The 16,326-nt window shown below is 45.1% G+C and overlaps 1 protein-coding gene across 6 annotated transcripts in view; it reads left to right on the forward strand.

Moving 5' to 3' along the window:
• The window catches only part of MSANTD2 (Myb/SANT DNA binding domain containing 2), a 33,472-nt gene extending 24,572 nt beyond the window's left edge, over positions 1-8,900 (forward strand). For 4 of the 6 annotated variants that reach the window (XM_073321107.1, XM_073321108.1, XM_073321109.1 and 1 more), the window contains one exon: positions 7,655-8,900. In XM_073321107.1, coding sequence (XP_073177208.1) covers positions 7,655-8,507 — 853 coding nt within the window. In that variant the 3' untranslated portion in view covers positions 8,508-8,900. Of the gene's footprint in view, positions 1-879; positions 1,079-7,654 lie in introns of all 6 variants that reach the window. The other 2 variants (XR_012155945.1, XR_012155946.1) reach the window with 2 other exon arrangements.
• The last annotated feature ends 7,426 nt before the right edge of the window (positions 8,901-16,326 follow it).

Below are 16,326 nucleotides of genomic sequence, written 5' to 3' on the forward strand. Positions count from 1 at the left end.
TGTCCTACCTGCAGCCATGCAGTTGGGAATTCCAGCTCTACCGGTAACTTGCTGCGTGGCCTTGGGAAAGTTTACTGAACTCCTATCTGTCACTGAGTGACCTACCTCACTGGCTGTTTGGAGCGTTAATTCATGGTTATAAAGTGGTTGGGGAAGCAGTTGCAGCGTAGCACACTTTTCTCTGTTTTGTGTGCACATGTGGTCACTATTACATCTGAATTTGAAATTCACAGGTAGTTGGTACAGTACAGCCTTTTAAATTGCATGATCCCTATTTATAACTTCCCTATTGGTTTGAAGACTTCAAGTCAGACTGAGATGCTGGATATAATCGTAGAAACCCTGAGTTAGAAGGAACCACTGCTGAACCATCTGAGCCTCAGGGAGATGTCAAACTTTGGGTGTCAAAATAGTTTCCGTCATCCTTGTAGCTTTCAGAGTGCTTGGGTTGGTGATTCTGTCCTTGGCAATCCTTGCGTCTTCTCTAAAGCTCTTCTTTACCTATCACTGTCCTAAGTGAAGTCACACTGGTGCCTGCCAGCACTGGCCTGTTACAAGAGATGTTGTTGTTGTTGGTTGTTTTTCACCAGGAGTCTCCTTTTGAATTCATCTGAAGTTAGTTTATTAATCACCTTGTGTAGTACTATTTTACAAAAGACTTTATTCTAAGCTGTCTCTTCCACTGTTCAGTTGAAAATTACAAGTTCTGGTTTATCAGGTTTTGAACAGAAGTGTTTCTCTAAAAGAAAATTGAGGCTGTCAGCTGCCTTTTAACAAACAAATGTATAAATGCTGCTGCCAGCATAACTCTGTACTCAGACAGCAATGTACTTAATAAGACAGCCAATTATAATGTCACCTTGTCTGTCTTGTCCCTAGAAGATGATGAACTTACAGTCCCAAATGTCTAAAGTGAAAGTTTGAGATGGCATATTCCAAGCTGTAAGTGACACAGTGCTGCTCAGCATCTCTGAGGCTTGGAATCTGAAGAACCAACAGCAAAGCCATATATAGAAGGCTGTCTTTCCATCTTTATCCATTGCAAAAGTACAGGCTTGTATGCTATAGTCTTTCATGTGTAAGTGTAAATGTGTATCTTGTATAAATACTTAGGAATATTGTAAAGGTGCATATCTTTATCCTCCTGTTCCATGCTGCTAAACCTGAGCAGGTCCAGGTACTCCCCCAGCCGCCATTAACACTGCTTCTAGCATGAGAATGGGAGCCCTGGCACAGCAGCAAATGGCTGGCTGAGTCATAACTCTGCTCCTGTGGGTTCTCAGCGGGTTCTTTCAATGGCTTTCTCATAATTAGGTGCAGCTGAGTAAAATGTTGATTAAAAAAACTGTCCAGAAATCATAGTGCGTTTATGGTATAATTACTCTTGATGTGTGGCTGAGACACACTGGATGTTAATGACATAAAGCCACTGCTGTGCTGGCTATTAAGTGCTCTGTGAAGTGAGTGGTCTGACTACTCTTAATAGAGCTGTTGCATCATTAAATCCTCCACCAAAATTGCACCATCACCCCCTTGTTCATAGTCTCGTCAAGGCTCCAAGGCTTGACTGGAGCTGGGCACACACTACCCTCTCACCTGGAATTGGCCCCCGTAGGTCAGGGGTGGATACTGTGGGGAAAGCGCCATTCCCGTTCATTAGGGTGTGAACTAATGCTTGACCTCCAGGGCTATCAGCCAGGCACCATTTACTATTCTAAAAGTGCAAGTGGGAGAATCGGCTGTTGCACCCATTCCCAGCTTACATCCCCTGTGGAAGGGGTCCTGGCTGACTTGTGCAGCCTTAAGGCTCACATTTACAAATGCTTACTATGACATCCGTGAACAGTGGTTATATAATGTCTTTCCTGTGTATAACCCAAGTATTGCAACTATTTGAGGTCTTCAGTAGAGGCGTGTGCATTGTGTTTGGTAAAACATTCAATGAGTGCCTATCCAAGGCTCCAGTTTAGGTTAAATGTCTGTCAGTGTCCCACTCTTACCTGATGGAGTTAGTTCTCCAATACCCTCTAGCAAACTAAGGGAAGCCTGTCTCCTCATTGCCATGTCATCACTCCCACCAGTGCAAAGTGCCATAAATGCATTTGTATTGCACTGGTGTAAATGACACAAGGTGTAGGCCAGTGGTGAATTGGGTTCCCACTACCCTTCATCTTGGGCATCGTGCTACCCCTTCAGCCTGTGACCCATCCTGTCCCCAAACGTCTGGAGAAAAATATGGCCTCTGTAGCTCGGGCAGACGTTGGCAAATCTGGGCTCTGGTGGTGCAGAAGAGGAGAATTCCAGAGCTGCAAGGTTCCATGGAGATTGGCTTCCTCTTGGTTGTATAAGGCGGGCTATAGGTCAAGCACCGCTGCTGATTCACCTGTGGCAGTGTGCCATTGGGTGAAAAGGGGGGCCTCAAGTAACCTGGGCCCAGTCCACGTAGGGCTTTAAATGTTAGAAGCACCACCTTGAGTTTCACCCAGCTGCACTTGTCTGCGGCTTGTGGAGTGATGCTCTCTTGGCATGTAGGCCTACTTAATACTCAGGCTGCTGCTTGTCTCCTTCATTTCCACTTCTAAGCGATCTTGAAACAGCCCCGAATTACAGATGTTATGAGAATCTGATCTTGAGGAGTGTAGCCTTCAGTGGAGTGATCTCCATCCTGGAGAAGAAAATAATAAATCATTGCGGAGCTGGCCCAGGCTCAGAATAAAGAGCCTGGACCAGCTCCGCAGTTGGTGTAAATTGGCATAGCCCCACTGATTTCACTGGAGCTATGCTGTGGTTTCTGACAGCTGTACTCTAACCTGAATTTCCATGCCAGTTACCTTGGTGGACACAGTCTGCATATATGGTATTTTCCTTTTTCAACAGAGTACGTATGAAGCTTTCAGGGAGGCATCAGTAGCTCTTTAAATTCTGAAATCTGTGGGATACGCAAGGAAGAATCTGCAAAATAAATGAGTTTTTTCTGGTTTTTATGTAACTAGTGGCCAAATGTGGAAAATGGCAACATTTTAAAATGTACTGCTGGAGGAAATGATTGATTGGGCACTCTGCCGTCTCCTTTTGAGAGCTCTCCTGAGCTCACTGTAGGCCTTTCCCACTGCTGAAATACCAGCTTCAGCTATAGAAACATTACTGATCCGCAGCCAGAAAACACCACCTAGTCCTGTTAGTCTATGCAATATGGAATGTCTGTAGTCAGAGACGCTCTGTGTGAGGACGGAGTACAGAGCATGTTACTAGGTGTACACGCTGAGTTTGAAATTCAAAACAAAGTGGTTAGCGAGTTATCTAAATACAAAAGATTCTTTGTGTTTAAATTCTCAGATATTTTTTTAAATGAAAAAGTACAATTGCATAGCGCATGTCCAAAGGACTGCCTAAGGCGAGGATTTAGGTTTCCTTCCCATGTCCCCTTTCTCTGTCTATCTCAGGCACTTACCTGGCCCTGTTGTAGTATTTGGATGCCCCACAATTTTCAGCGTCTTCATAGAGAAATGCTCTTACCCCCATTGTATAGATATGGAGCTGAGGCTGCCTCATTTCACCATAGCTCCTCCACCACCCAAGTTGGTACAGGGAATCTGTAGCAGAGGGGGAATTGAACCCAGAGCTGCTAGGGCGTAGCCTAGTGCTCTAGCCACTGGCCTGTCAAGAGTCTCCCTTGCTAATTCCTCTCCATGACACTTCACAGCACCAGGTTGGCTTTTCCAGAGTCGGTGCTGCTTCTCTCAGATGCAGGGGCATAGTTTCATAGAGTATCAGGGTTGGAAGGGACTTCAGGAGGTCATCTAGTCCGACCCCCAGCTCAAAGCAGGACCAACCCCAGCTAAATCGTCCCAATCAAGGCTTTGTCAAGCCAGGCCTCTAAGGATGGAGATTCCACCACCTCCCTAGGTAACCCATTCCAGTGCTTCACCACCCTCCTAGTGAAATAGTGTTTCCTGATATCCAACCTAGACCTCCCCCACCGCAACTTGAGACCATAGCTCCTTGTTCTGTCATCTGCCATCACTGAGAACAGCCTAGCTGCATCCTCTTTGGAGCCCCCTTCAGGTAGGTGAAGGCTGATATCATATCCCCCCCCACACACACACACACACTCTTCAGCAGACTAAATAACCTGTTGCCTCAGCCTCTCTTCATAAATTGTGCCCCAGCCCCCTAATCATTTTCATTGCCCTCAGCTGGACTCTCTCCAATTTGTCCACATCCCTTCTGTAGTGGGGGATCAAAACTGGATGCAGTACTCCAGGTGTGGCCTCAACAGTGTCGAATAGAGGGGAATAATCACTTCCCTCAATCTGCTGGCAATGCTCCTACTAATAAAGCCCAATATGCTGTTGGCCTTCTTGGCAACGAGGGCGCTGCTGACTCAGATCCAGCTTCTCATCCACTGAAATCCCCAGGTCCTTTTCTGCAGAACTGCTGCTTAGCCAGTCGGTCTAAGTTTTTTCTGATCAGACTTTGCTGTCTCCTTCTCTTCTAATGCTACTTTGTTTCATTTCTCCCCTTCATTTCTTATTGTCTCACCTTTCTCTGCACCTGTTTCCAAGAGGTCCCTTCCCCTTATCCCCAGCTCTGTAGTAATAAGGGACACGTGTGCAAGGCCTGCACACCAGAACGCATTGATGCAGTGCCTCCCTTCTCCACAGGAGGAGGGGCAGAGACTCCGTGCTTTGTAGGAGAAGGGAGAGCACTTCTGGGCGAGCACTCTTGGGCCCTCCAGAAAGAGCACTTATTCTCTGCAAGTTTGAAGATTCAGAAGAGAATTTCCCCATGGTGGCGGAGAAAGGAGATGGCCACTAGATCCAAAACACACACTCTCCTGCTTGTGCCCAATTGTAGGGGACCAAATACAAATTCACTACAGTTGATCAAAGCATGAGAAGAGTTAAAATGGCATGTGTTTCGCAAATGGGATTTAGCGGACTGAGATGGATTTCTCAGTTACTAAAAGAGCTGTAATACCTGCTTGTGGCTCTGATATGTTAGCTTGTTCTTTACTACAGATACAAATAGAGTGCCTACCCTGTGTGAAGCTGCTTACGCTTGCATCAGATGTGTGCAAATTAGTTATAAAAGTACTAATTCTCTTATTGCTATTTGCTTTGACATTGTTAGCTAACAGGGTGGATTGATTTTAATCATGTTTTGCATTTTTTAGTTTTTCTACAGAAAGTTTGATAACCATTAAAACATGATTTCCAACTAAATATAGTCTTTACGGTAAATTTGGTGTTTCTTTTTACTAACGAGGAGGACACGGTATATCTATGTACACATTTATTTAAGCAATTATATCATTTAATTTACATTGATTTAAATGGTTAATTTTTATTATTTTTAGAGGATGGTGAATGATGCATTTCTTTAATTACTTTTTTACTTGTGATTTGTGAGAGACTATTTGGAAATTCAAAATCAATCCACAGAAACCGTATGTAAAATTACCTTAAGTGTGCTGGAAACATAAGAAAAAAGCTTATAAAAGTGTTTCAAAACATGTTTTGTATTTAAAACTAACGTTAATTAAACAAAGTAGTTATCTGTAGCAAAATTTAACTGATTACTTCTGGTCACCGTGTTGTTCAAGATTTTAGTACCAGTAGAGCTTGTCGTCTTGCATCTAAGTTTTGTGTGGGAGAGGAAGAGGAAAACTAGCTATCCTGCTTTTAAGGGTTCCAGTTGGTTTCTTAACTGAATGAAGTAGTCACTGAATTGAACTAGTTGAATAAACTGAAATGAAGGTTTCATATTTAAATCATTTACATTAAATAAAAAAAATTTGAAAATTGGTAGCAAATATGTACTAAGAAAGTCAAACCACTGAACCAGAGTTTGTTGAAGTGTTAAACCAGCTTTTGACAAAACAGTGGCGTCTTCTACAGGGCAGAGAAAATATTTTCTTCATTTCAGTTTATTCATCTAGCTCAGTTCAGTGACTAGTTCATTCAAAGTCAAGAAACCAACTGGGAGTTGCAGAAGTAGAAAGCTATTTGTTTTTTTTAGAAATGATTGATAGAAAAATATATCCAAGTACAATCGCTGAGAAGTAAGAACCTAAGATAATAGGAAAGGCAGTGTATTTATGGTAAGACAGGCATTTGAAATTTTTCTTTAATCCTGGTTGTTTGGAATATTCTCCAGCTTTCCATTTTGGCTGAAATGTCCCACGTGCTTAGTCTTGGCCCAGAAATAAACACTCTTTGGAATGCTTGTGCAAAATTCATTGTTCCTTTTGAATTATGGGAGCATGAAAAAAATCTTTTGGTTTAAGAAAAAGTTCTGTTTGCTTTTATAAGATGAAGTCAAATTGTTGAACCTTCACAATTCCATACATATGGACCTCAGTGAAGAAGTTAGAAGGCTAAATTTGGGGAAAGCTTTGTACCTTTGAAATTACTATGTTTAAAATTACATAATTGAGCATGCGCCAATAAGTAATATCTTAGTAGATTGTGGTGCTGAGTGCGTAACTCCCGGGCCATAGCAGCAGAGGAATGTTTGCTCAAAAGCACTGTTAGTCAGTAAAGTTAAACTGTTTTGTTCTTGCACTGCCCATTTGCATGTCATCATGAGAATATGATGGGGGGTGGGGGGAGATGAAGTTTTGTGCAAAAGTGGAACTTGAAATACATCAGTAAGGGAAAAATGCACTTTTTTCTCTACCGATTTAACTACCATTCAGCTTTTGCAGAAAATTATGCTTGTCAGCAGAGACTCTAGTTTGCTTTAAAAAAAAAAAAAAAAAAAAAAAAAAATTCTGGTGTCTTGGCTTGTGTGTTGTTTTGGTTTGTGTTTTGGGGGAAAGGGAGGATACATTAAATGATAAATTTACTGCAGTGTTAAGATTAAACAGATACAAAAGTAATATTCATACTGCAACATTAACTTGGCCTCTTCGCACAGAATGTGTATATGATGTGTCATGGGGCTACATTTTTAAAGGTATTTAGATGCCTATCTCCCATTGGGTTGTGTGTGTTTTTTTTTTTTCCCCCCATAGATTCCAAGGCCAGCTGGGGCCATTATGATCATCTAGTCTGAGCTCCTGTATGACACAGGCCAGAGAACTTCCCCCAAATAATTAATAGAACCATAGACCATCAGGATTGGAAGGGACCTCAGGAGGTCATCTAGTCCAACCCCCTGCTCAAAGCAGGACCAATCCCCAACCAATTCTAGAGCAGATCTTATAGAAGAAGATTTTAATGGGAGTTAGGTATCTAACTGATGAAAGAGCATTCTAGAACACGTGTATGTTGTGTGTAATATGTGTAGGTTAAATGTTCCTGTAGGCTTCTGAATTTTAGGAAACTATAAATGCCCATTCTTGTCCTTGTATTAACATAGAATAATACTTATCTGCTTCACAAAGCTCTTGAAGACATTTCTAAAGCATTTTGAAAGAGTTAAATGCTAATGATGAATTCTATAAATTAGGGCTAACTATGACATTTTTGATGGCTACCTTTTCTCAGTTGGCTACCAGTATCTCAGATCATAGATGCTCTTGCTTTGGTTAATGTTTTCTGAAAGTTGATGTGCTCTTTCAAACTTAAGCAAAACTTAAAAAAAAAAAAAAATCTCCAGTCTGAGCTGAGCTCCATCTTATGGTTTACATTTGTGTTAATTTTTCTAGGAAGCAAGACGTCATGCAGAACATTGTGCAAATCTTGGAATCCGTCCAGTTAAAATGGGAGCTGTTTCAGAGCTGGACAGATTTCTCCAGGCTACATCTTTCTAACAAACTAGCCATTTTTGGCATTGGTTATAACACACGCTGGAAGGAGGATATTCGCTACCACTACGCTGAGATCAGTTCCCAGGTGCCTCTTGGCAAACGGCTTAGGGAATATTTCAATTCGGAGAAGCCAGAGGGCAGGATCATCATGACGCGAGTACAGAAAATGAACTGGAAAAACGTTTACTATAAATTCCTAGAGATTACTATTAGTGAAGCAAGATGCCTGGAGCTGCATATGGAAGTTGACTGGATACCTATAGCTCATTCTAAGCCAACTGGAGGAAATGTTGTTCAGTATTTATTACCAGGGGGGATTCCCAAAAGCCCTGGCCTGTATGCCATTGGTTATGAAGATTGCCAGGAGAACCCCCACTCACCTCATGCAGACCGCAGAGGCCCAGATCCTGGGAAAGAGACTCAGGGGGAGGTAGATGTCCCTTCACCACAGGCCTCTCTCAGGGTGGAGATGGAGTCTGCCAGAATTATCTATTGTTACCTTGGCATTGCTGAGGTTAGAACTCTCCAGCAGTGCTTGTTTTTACATTTTCAGGCCAACACCAAAACCTTCAGCAAAGAGTGGGTTGGAATCAATGGGTTTTTGTCTCAGAACTGCATCGTAGAACCAGGGGTGTCGCCTAAATCCATCTATATCAAATTTGTGGAAGTGGAGAGGGATTTTCTTTCTGCTGGCTCTTTGGTAGAGTGCCTGGAAAAAGCCATTGGATACCCATTGAAGTTTAACAACTGAATCTCGTCCTTCATAAGGATTAGGGCTTCTGCCTCCTTTCCATGTTGCTAGCAGACGCTTACAGATCCTGTCTGTTCACAGTGGGGCAAGTAAGACTTTCAGAGTGAAAATGAACTTCAGAGTGAAAGATGCTTGCAAATGATTCAAAACAACTTGTCCTGAGCAAGTGAAATGTACAGCTAACTTGCTTGGCAGGTCAACTGGTTTTATAAAGAGATGAAGGCGAGCCTTGTAAAAATGACTGTAGGTACATTCCACATTGGACAGAGCGTATACTTTGCATTTCATATGAAAAGCTGTTTTTTCCACAATGTTTCATTTTTACACATCTGTCTCTATATAAAGTGTTATTACCGATCTGAATAAATAAGCAATAGATAATGGCAAGTTAAACCTTGGGTCACATGAAATGAGACTGTTTTTCAATGCCACCCTTAGCTACTATTGTATATAATTTAGAGTTTCACTTTTTTCACCCATCAAGTGTTTTACTATTTCCAACCAGTGTTGCCTGCGAAGACTTTTGTTTCTGTGACGTATCCCACTTCACTAGTAGTGTTGTCACATCAGCTTTTTTTTACCATTAAAGTAATTCCTGGCCTTTTTGAGTCCTAGTTAGCCTCTTTGTGGCAGTGAGAATAACCTGACAGCTGGGAAACATTTTGTCAAACCGTGCTTATCAATACAATCAAAGCTGTGAGAATTTTGGGGGACAGGGAGGGGCGGGATGAGGGGAGGGGAGGGTTATAGATGGAGGGGGAGTAAACATTTAATGCCTTTTCAGAGCTGTTACTATATAAGCCCCATCCTCCTGCTGGCTGGTGCTGGCATTTTGATTTTTCTAAGACTCATTGATCAGTGGAAGTTGTGACATACAATGAATGTGTCAGTCCTAATAAAAAAACCAAACGCCTATGGACTTCTAGAAATGTGTTTCTCTTACTAACCCTGATTCCCCTGGACGGGTTTGTAGTAGAGATGTGCATGTTGAGTTCATTTGAGGTCACAAATCTTACCTGTGGAACCTTGCACCTGGGCTTCGTTCCATGGGCTGGAGCGGTCCTTCCGTCCTGGGTGCTGGTTTTCTTTTATCTGTGGGGAGGAGGAGGTAAGATTATAAATCTGTCTGTACATGATGCTGTAGAAAGCTGGGCATGTGTAAATCTTACGTACGCCAGCAGGGCACTTGCAATTGTGTTGTTGAACTGCCAAATCTAATCTGGACCATAATGGTCCATTTAGCTACCGGATCTTGATTCAGAATTACCACTCATTCTCTTTCAAATGTGTGTGTAGGAGGGAATTTACTGTGATTCTACTAGGCCAGTGTCCATGAAGGCAACAACACAGCAGTGTGTGTGAGTAAGCAGGGGTGATGGTTTTATTCAGCACTATTAAGAGAATAGTGAGTTTGTAATAAGTACATTCACCAGTTGTTGTTAGTTTGAGTGCATCTTTCATTAATCTTGAGGTCACTGGGGTTTGAGGTGTGAATTCAGATGCTGGAGGAGCCCAGGTGAAATGAGACAGTGTGGTAAGAGGCCGGGTCAGCCTCTGAAGCCCTGTCTGCATTAGAATATTGGTGGCCCCCATCCTGGTCCAGGCACGTGGAACATTGTACAGCACTCGGTGCACCGAGCATCGTGCAGATATTCCACCTACTGGTGCCACGGCACCATCTCAGTGCTAATCTTGGAGACGCCTCTGCCCGCATCACTTCAATTCAGACGGTTCTGGCAGACTGGAGAACAGCCAATGGCGGCACTGAGGCCCAGCTCTCTACCTGGCCCCTTCAATTAGTGTCCCTAAGCCGTACTCGGGTGCTCTTAGTTCCACTCAAATCCTACCTTGCTGCCCTGTCGTCTTCACCCCCCCCCAGCCTTGTTGCAGCAGTCCAGCTAAGACAAGAGGTTGTGTGTTTGCATGGTCTCTCCTTCCCCCAGCGTTGCCCCTTATGAACAATAAGCAAAATGTATTGATTCAATCTATTTTAGTTTTAAAATAATATGACGCTTGCTATGAAATGTTTGTGTAGCTGGAGAGCTTGTAACCAACTGTTTTTAGTAACACTTGCCTTTTTATTGACGGATTCTCCTGCCCTGTGTGTTTAGGTATGTATACATCAGCTGTGTGGAAATCACGTAAACTTGCATGTGGCCCATATGCCGAGCATCTCTTAGGAGTGGGCCTTTCCACTGCATCTGACTGACAGAAGAAAAAAAAAAATCTTACCTTCCTGCAATGCAGGGTTGGTGTTGCAGCTGGCAGAAGAATCTGCAAAGTGCCAGATGCCACAGAGATGTAAGATAACAGTAGCAGGCTACGCTGAAGCACCAGGTAACGGAAGTCACACCCCAGTAAATCTGAAACCTCAAACTAGGTTTATCAATCATGGCTTTCCAGCCACTAATATGTCTCCCACATGTACAGGAGTGGTAAAGCTGCAGTTGTCGTTGGAAGCTAAGGATGTTGACTGGGGCAGAGTGTGAAAATGGGTAAAGTCTTAAGGGGAAAAAAATGTGAACTACCTAGCAATTTATTTGCATGCCCCTCCTCCAGTTTGTGGAGGTAGATTCCTGCATGCGAGGCCCAGAGTTGGAAATAGACCCATAGGGATCCCTGCCATCATGCTGTTGGCTTGTGAGCGCATAGCACCTTGGACGTATGAGCAAGTTCTCGGGCCACAACAAATCAGTTCACTAAATCAGGGTTCCCAAACTTTATCATTTGTGTGACCCACTTCTGAGTGTCTCATTGACACCTGTCCTCCTGCTCACCACCATACAGACTCAGCTCCACCCCCCAAAGGCAACAGAATAACATCCCTGTGGCAACTAAATCACTTGCTTACATGGAAAGGTAATGTTAGGGAATTATGGTGGTTTTAGCTCCTTTTAGTGCACTTTTAGGACATGGAAATGAGGTGAGTTAGCATCCTGTGACCAGCAAGCTCTCTGGACTTCTGTGGGAACCACTGGCCTAAACCATTGGGACTACAAACCACTAGAAACCAATACAATGCATTTTAAATATGGGATTAAAAGATGTGCGTTATACGTTTGCCATCTGTGCACCTTTTCAGGGGAGCTTTGTGGGGATGGAATAGAAGCGTCCATGTACCGTTTTCTATGTTACAGCTTTCAAGGTCAGCAGGGGCTATTAGATCAGCTGGTCTGGCCCCCTGTATAGCACAGGCCACTGAATTTCACCAGTTATCCCTGTGTTGAGGCCAGTAATTTGCATAACTTGTGTTTTGGCTAAAGCCTCTTCCAGCAGGGCTGCCAGGCTCTGTCTGAAGACTTCCGGAGATGGTGACGGCACCACCAACGGCTTGGTTCAGCAGTTAATCACCCTCGCTGTTAAAAATGGACCTAATTACTAATTTGCATTTGTCTGGGACTTCAGCTCCCAGCCATTGGTTCTTATTCTGCATTTCTCTGAAAGATTAAAGAGACCGTTAGTACCTGGTACAGTAACTCCTCGCTTAACGTTGTAGTTATGTTCCTGAAAAATGCTACGTTAAGAAAAATGATGTTAAGTGAATCCAATTTTCCCATAAGAATTAAAGTAAATGGGGGGGTTAGGTTCCAGGGAAAAAATTTTTTGCCAGACAAAAGACATGATATACATATACAGTATACGTTTTTTAAATTTTAAACTATTTAATACTGTACTCACCAATGATTGTGAAGCTTGGTTGATGCGGGGCGTAGTGGGGTAGGGGTGCAGGGCCTTGCCCCACTCCGCCTGTCTGGCGCTCCTGTCCTGGAGCGGGGTCGGGGGCTTGCCCACTCCCCAGCTGGAATGCCAGTGGGCGGAGTGGGGCAAGCCCCTGTGCCCTGACCCCACTATCTGGCAGGAGCAATGGGTGGAGCAGGGCGAGCCAAACAGCTTTATAACAGAACGTTGCATGACTTTAAATGAGTATGTTCTCTAATAGATCAGCAACCTAATAACAAAACAATGTTAACCGGGATGACTTTAAGTGAGGAGTTACTGTATTTAATCAAATCACCTCTCAAACGTCTTTTTGATAAACAGCTTGAGCTTGCACTACCTATGCCAACGGGAGGGGTTCTCCTGTCATGATAGGTAATCCACCTCCCCGAGAGGCAATAGCTTATGGAAGAATTCTTCCGTCGACCTAGCACTGTCTACACAGGGTCTTATATTGGCTTAGCTACGCCACTCAAGGATGTGGATTTTTTTTTAAGCCCCTGAGTGATGTAGTTAACCTAATTTTCTGTGTAGACCAGGCCTTGGTGTCTCACTGTAAGGTATTTTCCCCAGCCCATAAGTCATTTTTGTGGCTCTCTGCTGCACCCTCTCCAGTTTTTCAACATCCTTTTTAAAATGTGGACACCAGAACTGAGCTCAGGGTTCCAGTATTTGTCTCACCAATACCATGTACCGAGATGAAAATCACCTCTGTATGGCTACTCACCCTCTTTGTATGTCCAAGGGTCTTACCAGCTCTTTGTGGCGTGGCATTGCACTGGGCACTCACATTGAGTTCCCTGTCCCCTAAATCCTTTTCAGAGTCACTGCTTTCTAGAATAAGGCCCCCGCCCCCATTCTGTGTTCCTTGTTCCTAGATGTGCAACTTTGCTTTTGGTTGTATTAAAATACATTTGTTTGAATGGGCCCAGCTTGCCAAGCGCTTCAGATCCCTCTGTCGTCTTCATTATTACAGTCCACCAATAGAAAGCTGCAGTTTCAATGCGAAAGCCTGGCAAGGTGCAGTCCTCCAGCATCTACTAGGTGGATACTGCAGACAGACGTTCTTGAGGAAGCCTCGTGGCTTGATGCTGGCAGGTTCCAACAGGAAGAAACCTCCTTGAAGGGAAACGCAGAGGCTGGGCTGGAGCATGGTTATGGAAGGGCCCACAAGTTGCACTTGGAGTGCGTACAGCATGATTGTAGGGCTGCGTATTTCTGAGTGCTAGCTGGTCCTAGTTGCGGACCAGTTGTAGGCACTGGAATTACAGCCAAAGCTTTAGAGACAAGGCTGAGAAACCAAATTGGATAAGGGCATGGGGGGAGGCCGAGACTGCAGATGGGGTTGATGTGGAGGAGGAAGAATGTGACAATGAAGACTAGAAATACTAGGGGGTCATACACATCACAGCTTCTGTTGGCTGATCTCATTGCACCCACCAGGGGGCGTGCGCACGCAACCCTCCATTCCCGCCTCCCTGGGTCCTGCCCCCCATTCCCCCTCTACTGCAGGGACTCTCTCTTACTCCCACCACTCCCTCCCTCCCTCCCTCATGCCTGGGACTGTGTCCCCATTCTCCCTTCCCCTGCCATGGCATAGTCTCGCTGTGCCCTCCACTCTTCCCACTGTCACATGCCAGGGTCCCCCAGTCGCCCCTTGCCAGGGGTTCTGTGTGCCCCCTATTCCCCCTTCCTCCCATAAGTCATCCATTCTCCTCCCCCGTGTGCCAAAGACTGAGTACACCCATACCAGGGTCCCTCAATTTCCCCTTCACTCCTCCCTCCTCCCCTCCCCAGCCTGCCAGGGGCAGGGCACATAACTCCCTTCCCCACCCAACATTGTTATTTGTCTCCTTTCTCTTTAGGAGATCAGACACTCAGCGTGTCCATGTATAATAACTCCTGGGAAGCTGGACAGAGCTGAGATTGGGGTGGAGGTGGGGGTAATTTTTATGCTGGAAGGCAGTAAAGGGTGCCATCAACCGCTCTTTAATCTATAGGCCGTTGCAGAGCTTCTTGAAGCTCTGGCCATGTTAAACAGAGGCTGAGGCACTGTGCGTACCCTATTTCCCCCTTTCCATTTTCAGATTTCCTCCCGAATCAATAGGGGTCTGCCCATTGATGCCTAGAACATTCCCTGAAAACCTGGAATTGATGGGGTGCAGTGTTTGAAAAGTGATGGCATGACGGACCACAAGTTGGGCGTAAGGCCTTGCAAGCTTGGCCTGCTAAGAGCAGAATGGGAAAGTGGAGCTATACAGCCCTGCAAGAGCTAGTCTGACCTTGCCAGGATAGAGGAGGACAGAGAGAGGTCCAAGTGGGGGCGGGGGTGGTGGTGGTAAGGAGCCAAACTGAAGAGGCACTCATAGAACAATGGAACCACTATCAGTGATCCTGAGCGGCACCTCCTGCATGGATGGGGAAGCTGACCTGAGAGATCTGACTCAGATAAAGAACAGCATAAAATCTGGCCTCCTGGGAGCCTGGCTAGATGTGATGAGAAGGGCGGCGTGTACCAGAAACGCTTGCACCATCCGTCTCTGCAAGGACAAGTGATGTGAGTATTGTCGGTTACCAGCAATTTGTTCAGCTCATGTTCAGTGTTGCGGGTGATTGGGCTCCCACTCTTTCCCTGAGCTTTTCCTAATATCCAGCCTGAACAGTCCCTTTTCTCTGCCTCTCATTACCCCAGTTCAAACTCTTTCCCTTCCACTAAACAGTTCCTCTCCTCCTTGGCTTTTGCCCTTTCCCCTCCCCATCCTTGGCTAGCTCATGTCCAATCCACACTGATTTAGTTCTTACGTTTCCTCATCCTTCCCCCCACAATCACTTGTGGTGTTGCCCTTAGTCTGTCAGCCTCTTCAATGAGGCGCTGAGAATTTAAGGGCTCAGTTCGGCAAAGTTCTTGCGCCTGGAGACCCAATGTCTGTTCTACCTAAGGTCTGCCAGCCGCAGTGTTCCCACTGGTTGCAGCTATCGTAGTGGCCTGGGGAGGGAGAGACAAACTATCTCACGCCAGCCCTTGTCTGTTAAGGGTTTGAAAGGCCCCTGAGACTGGTGCGGTATCTGATATGGAACCAGGGCAAAGAAATGGTGCCATGTGCTCCCGCCAGGCCAAAAGGCAGCTGCAGGGTGTTCACCCAGCTGTTTCATAGTGCCCTGCCCCACTAACCCAAGGCTCTGCCATTGCAGGAGACAGCTTGGAGCAGGGACGTGCCAGTATCACCATGGAAGATCAGTCTTCTGAAGGGAGCGCGTTTCTGGCCATTGTGTCTGTACGAGCAATGAGCTCAATGAGCCCCAAACCTCTGTGCTTCCCCCAGGGCATCCTCCTCCTCCAGCCTCCTGGGGTAAGATCACCACCAGTTACTCAAAACTGCCCTCATCTTCTGGCCAGCATCCCACGATATGTCCTGCCACAGGTACTGTGGGAAAGCATTCATTCTCTGTATCGTATCTGTTACAGGCACCAGACACTAAAATGCCAAGCAAGGCACAACTTTCCGAAAGGCTCTTGCAGGTCACAATTACCAACACAGCGTGGCCTGGTTCTGTTCTGGGAGAAGTTTGGACAGTGTCTGTTCACATCTCACTTGCTGTACAACTTGTGTCCTCGCGAGAGGGTTTTTGGATTGGTTGCTTTGCTCTTTAGACTAATCAGTTACATAATGTAGCGCCAGAGAAGTGCTTCTGATTGGGGTGGAGAAGTGTCTAACCGTTGTGGCAATCGGAGCAGGACGAGTCTGGAGGAGAACAAAGACTGGAACGTGCCTTCACCGAGTGGCGTTTAAATTAGGCAAGCAGCAAGGAAACTCATGATGTTCTGTACAAAATAACCATTTGCTTCGTAAGTGGGGAAATACCTCAGGGCTTGGAGTTCTGCAGAGATTCAGTCCTGACCTTAGTCCTGCTGAAGATGATGCACTGAACCCTGGGCAGTCTACCCTCTCTCTGCATCTGTTGGACGGGATCATAAATGAAAGGTCCTGTCTGCTCTCTGGGGACAGGAAAGATGCCGTATCACTTCTTGTAGGCCAGGGTTTGACCTAGTATCTTTGGCCAAATCGTCCCCCCACAGTACTGTCTGTCAGTGTACGCAACC

Source organism: Lepidochelys kempii, chromosome 22 (assembly GCF_965140265.1).
Source record: "Lepidochelys kempii isolate rLepKem1 chromosome 22, rLepKem1.hap2, whole genome shotgun sequence".
NCBI lineage: Eukaryota > Metazoa > Chordata > Testudines > Cheloniidae > Lepidochelys > Lepidochelys kempii.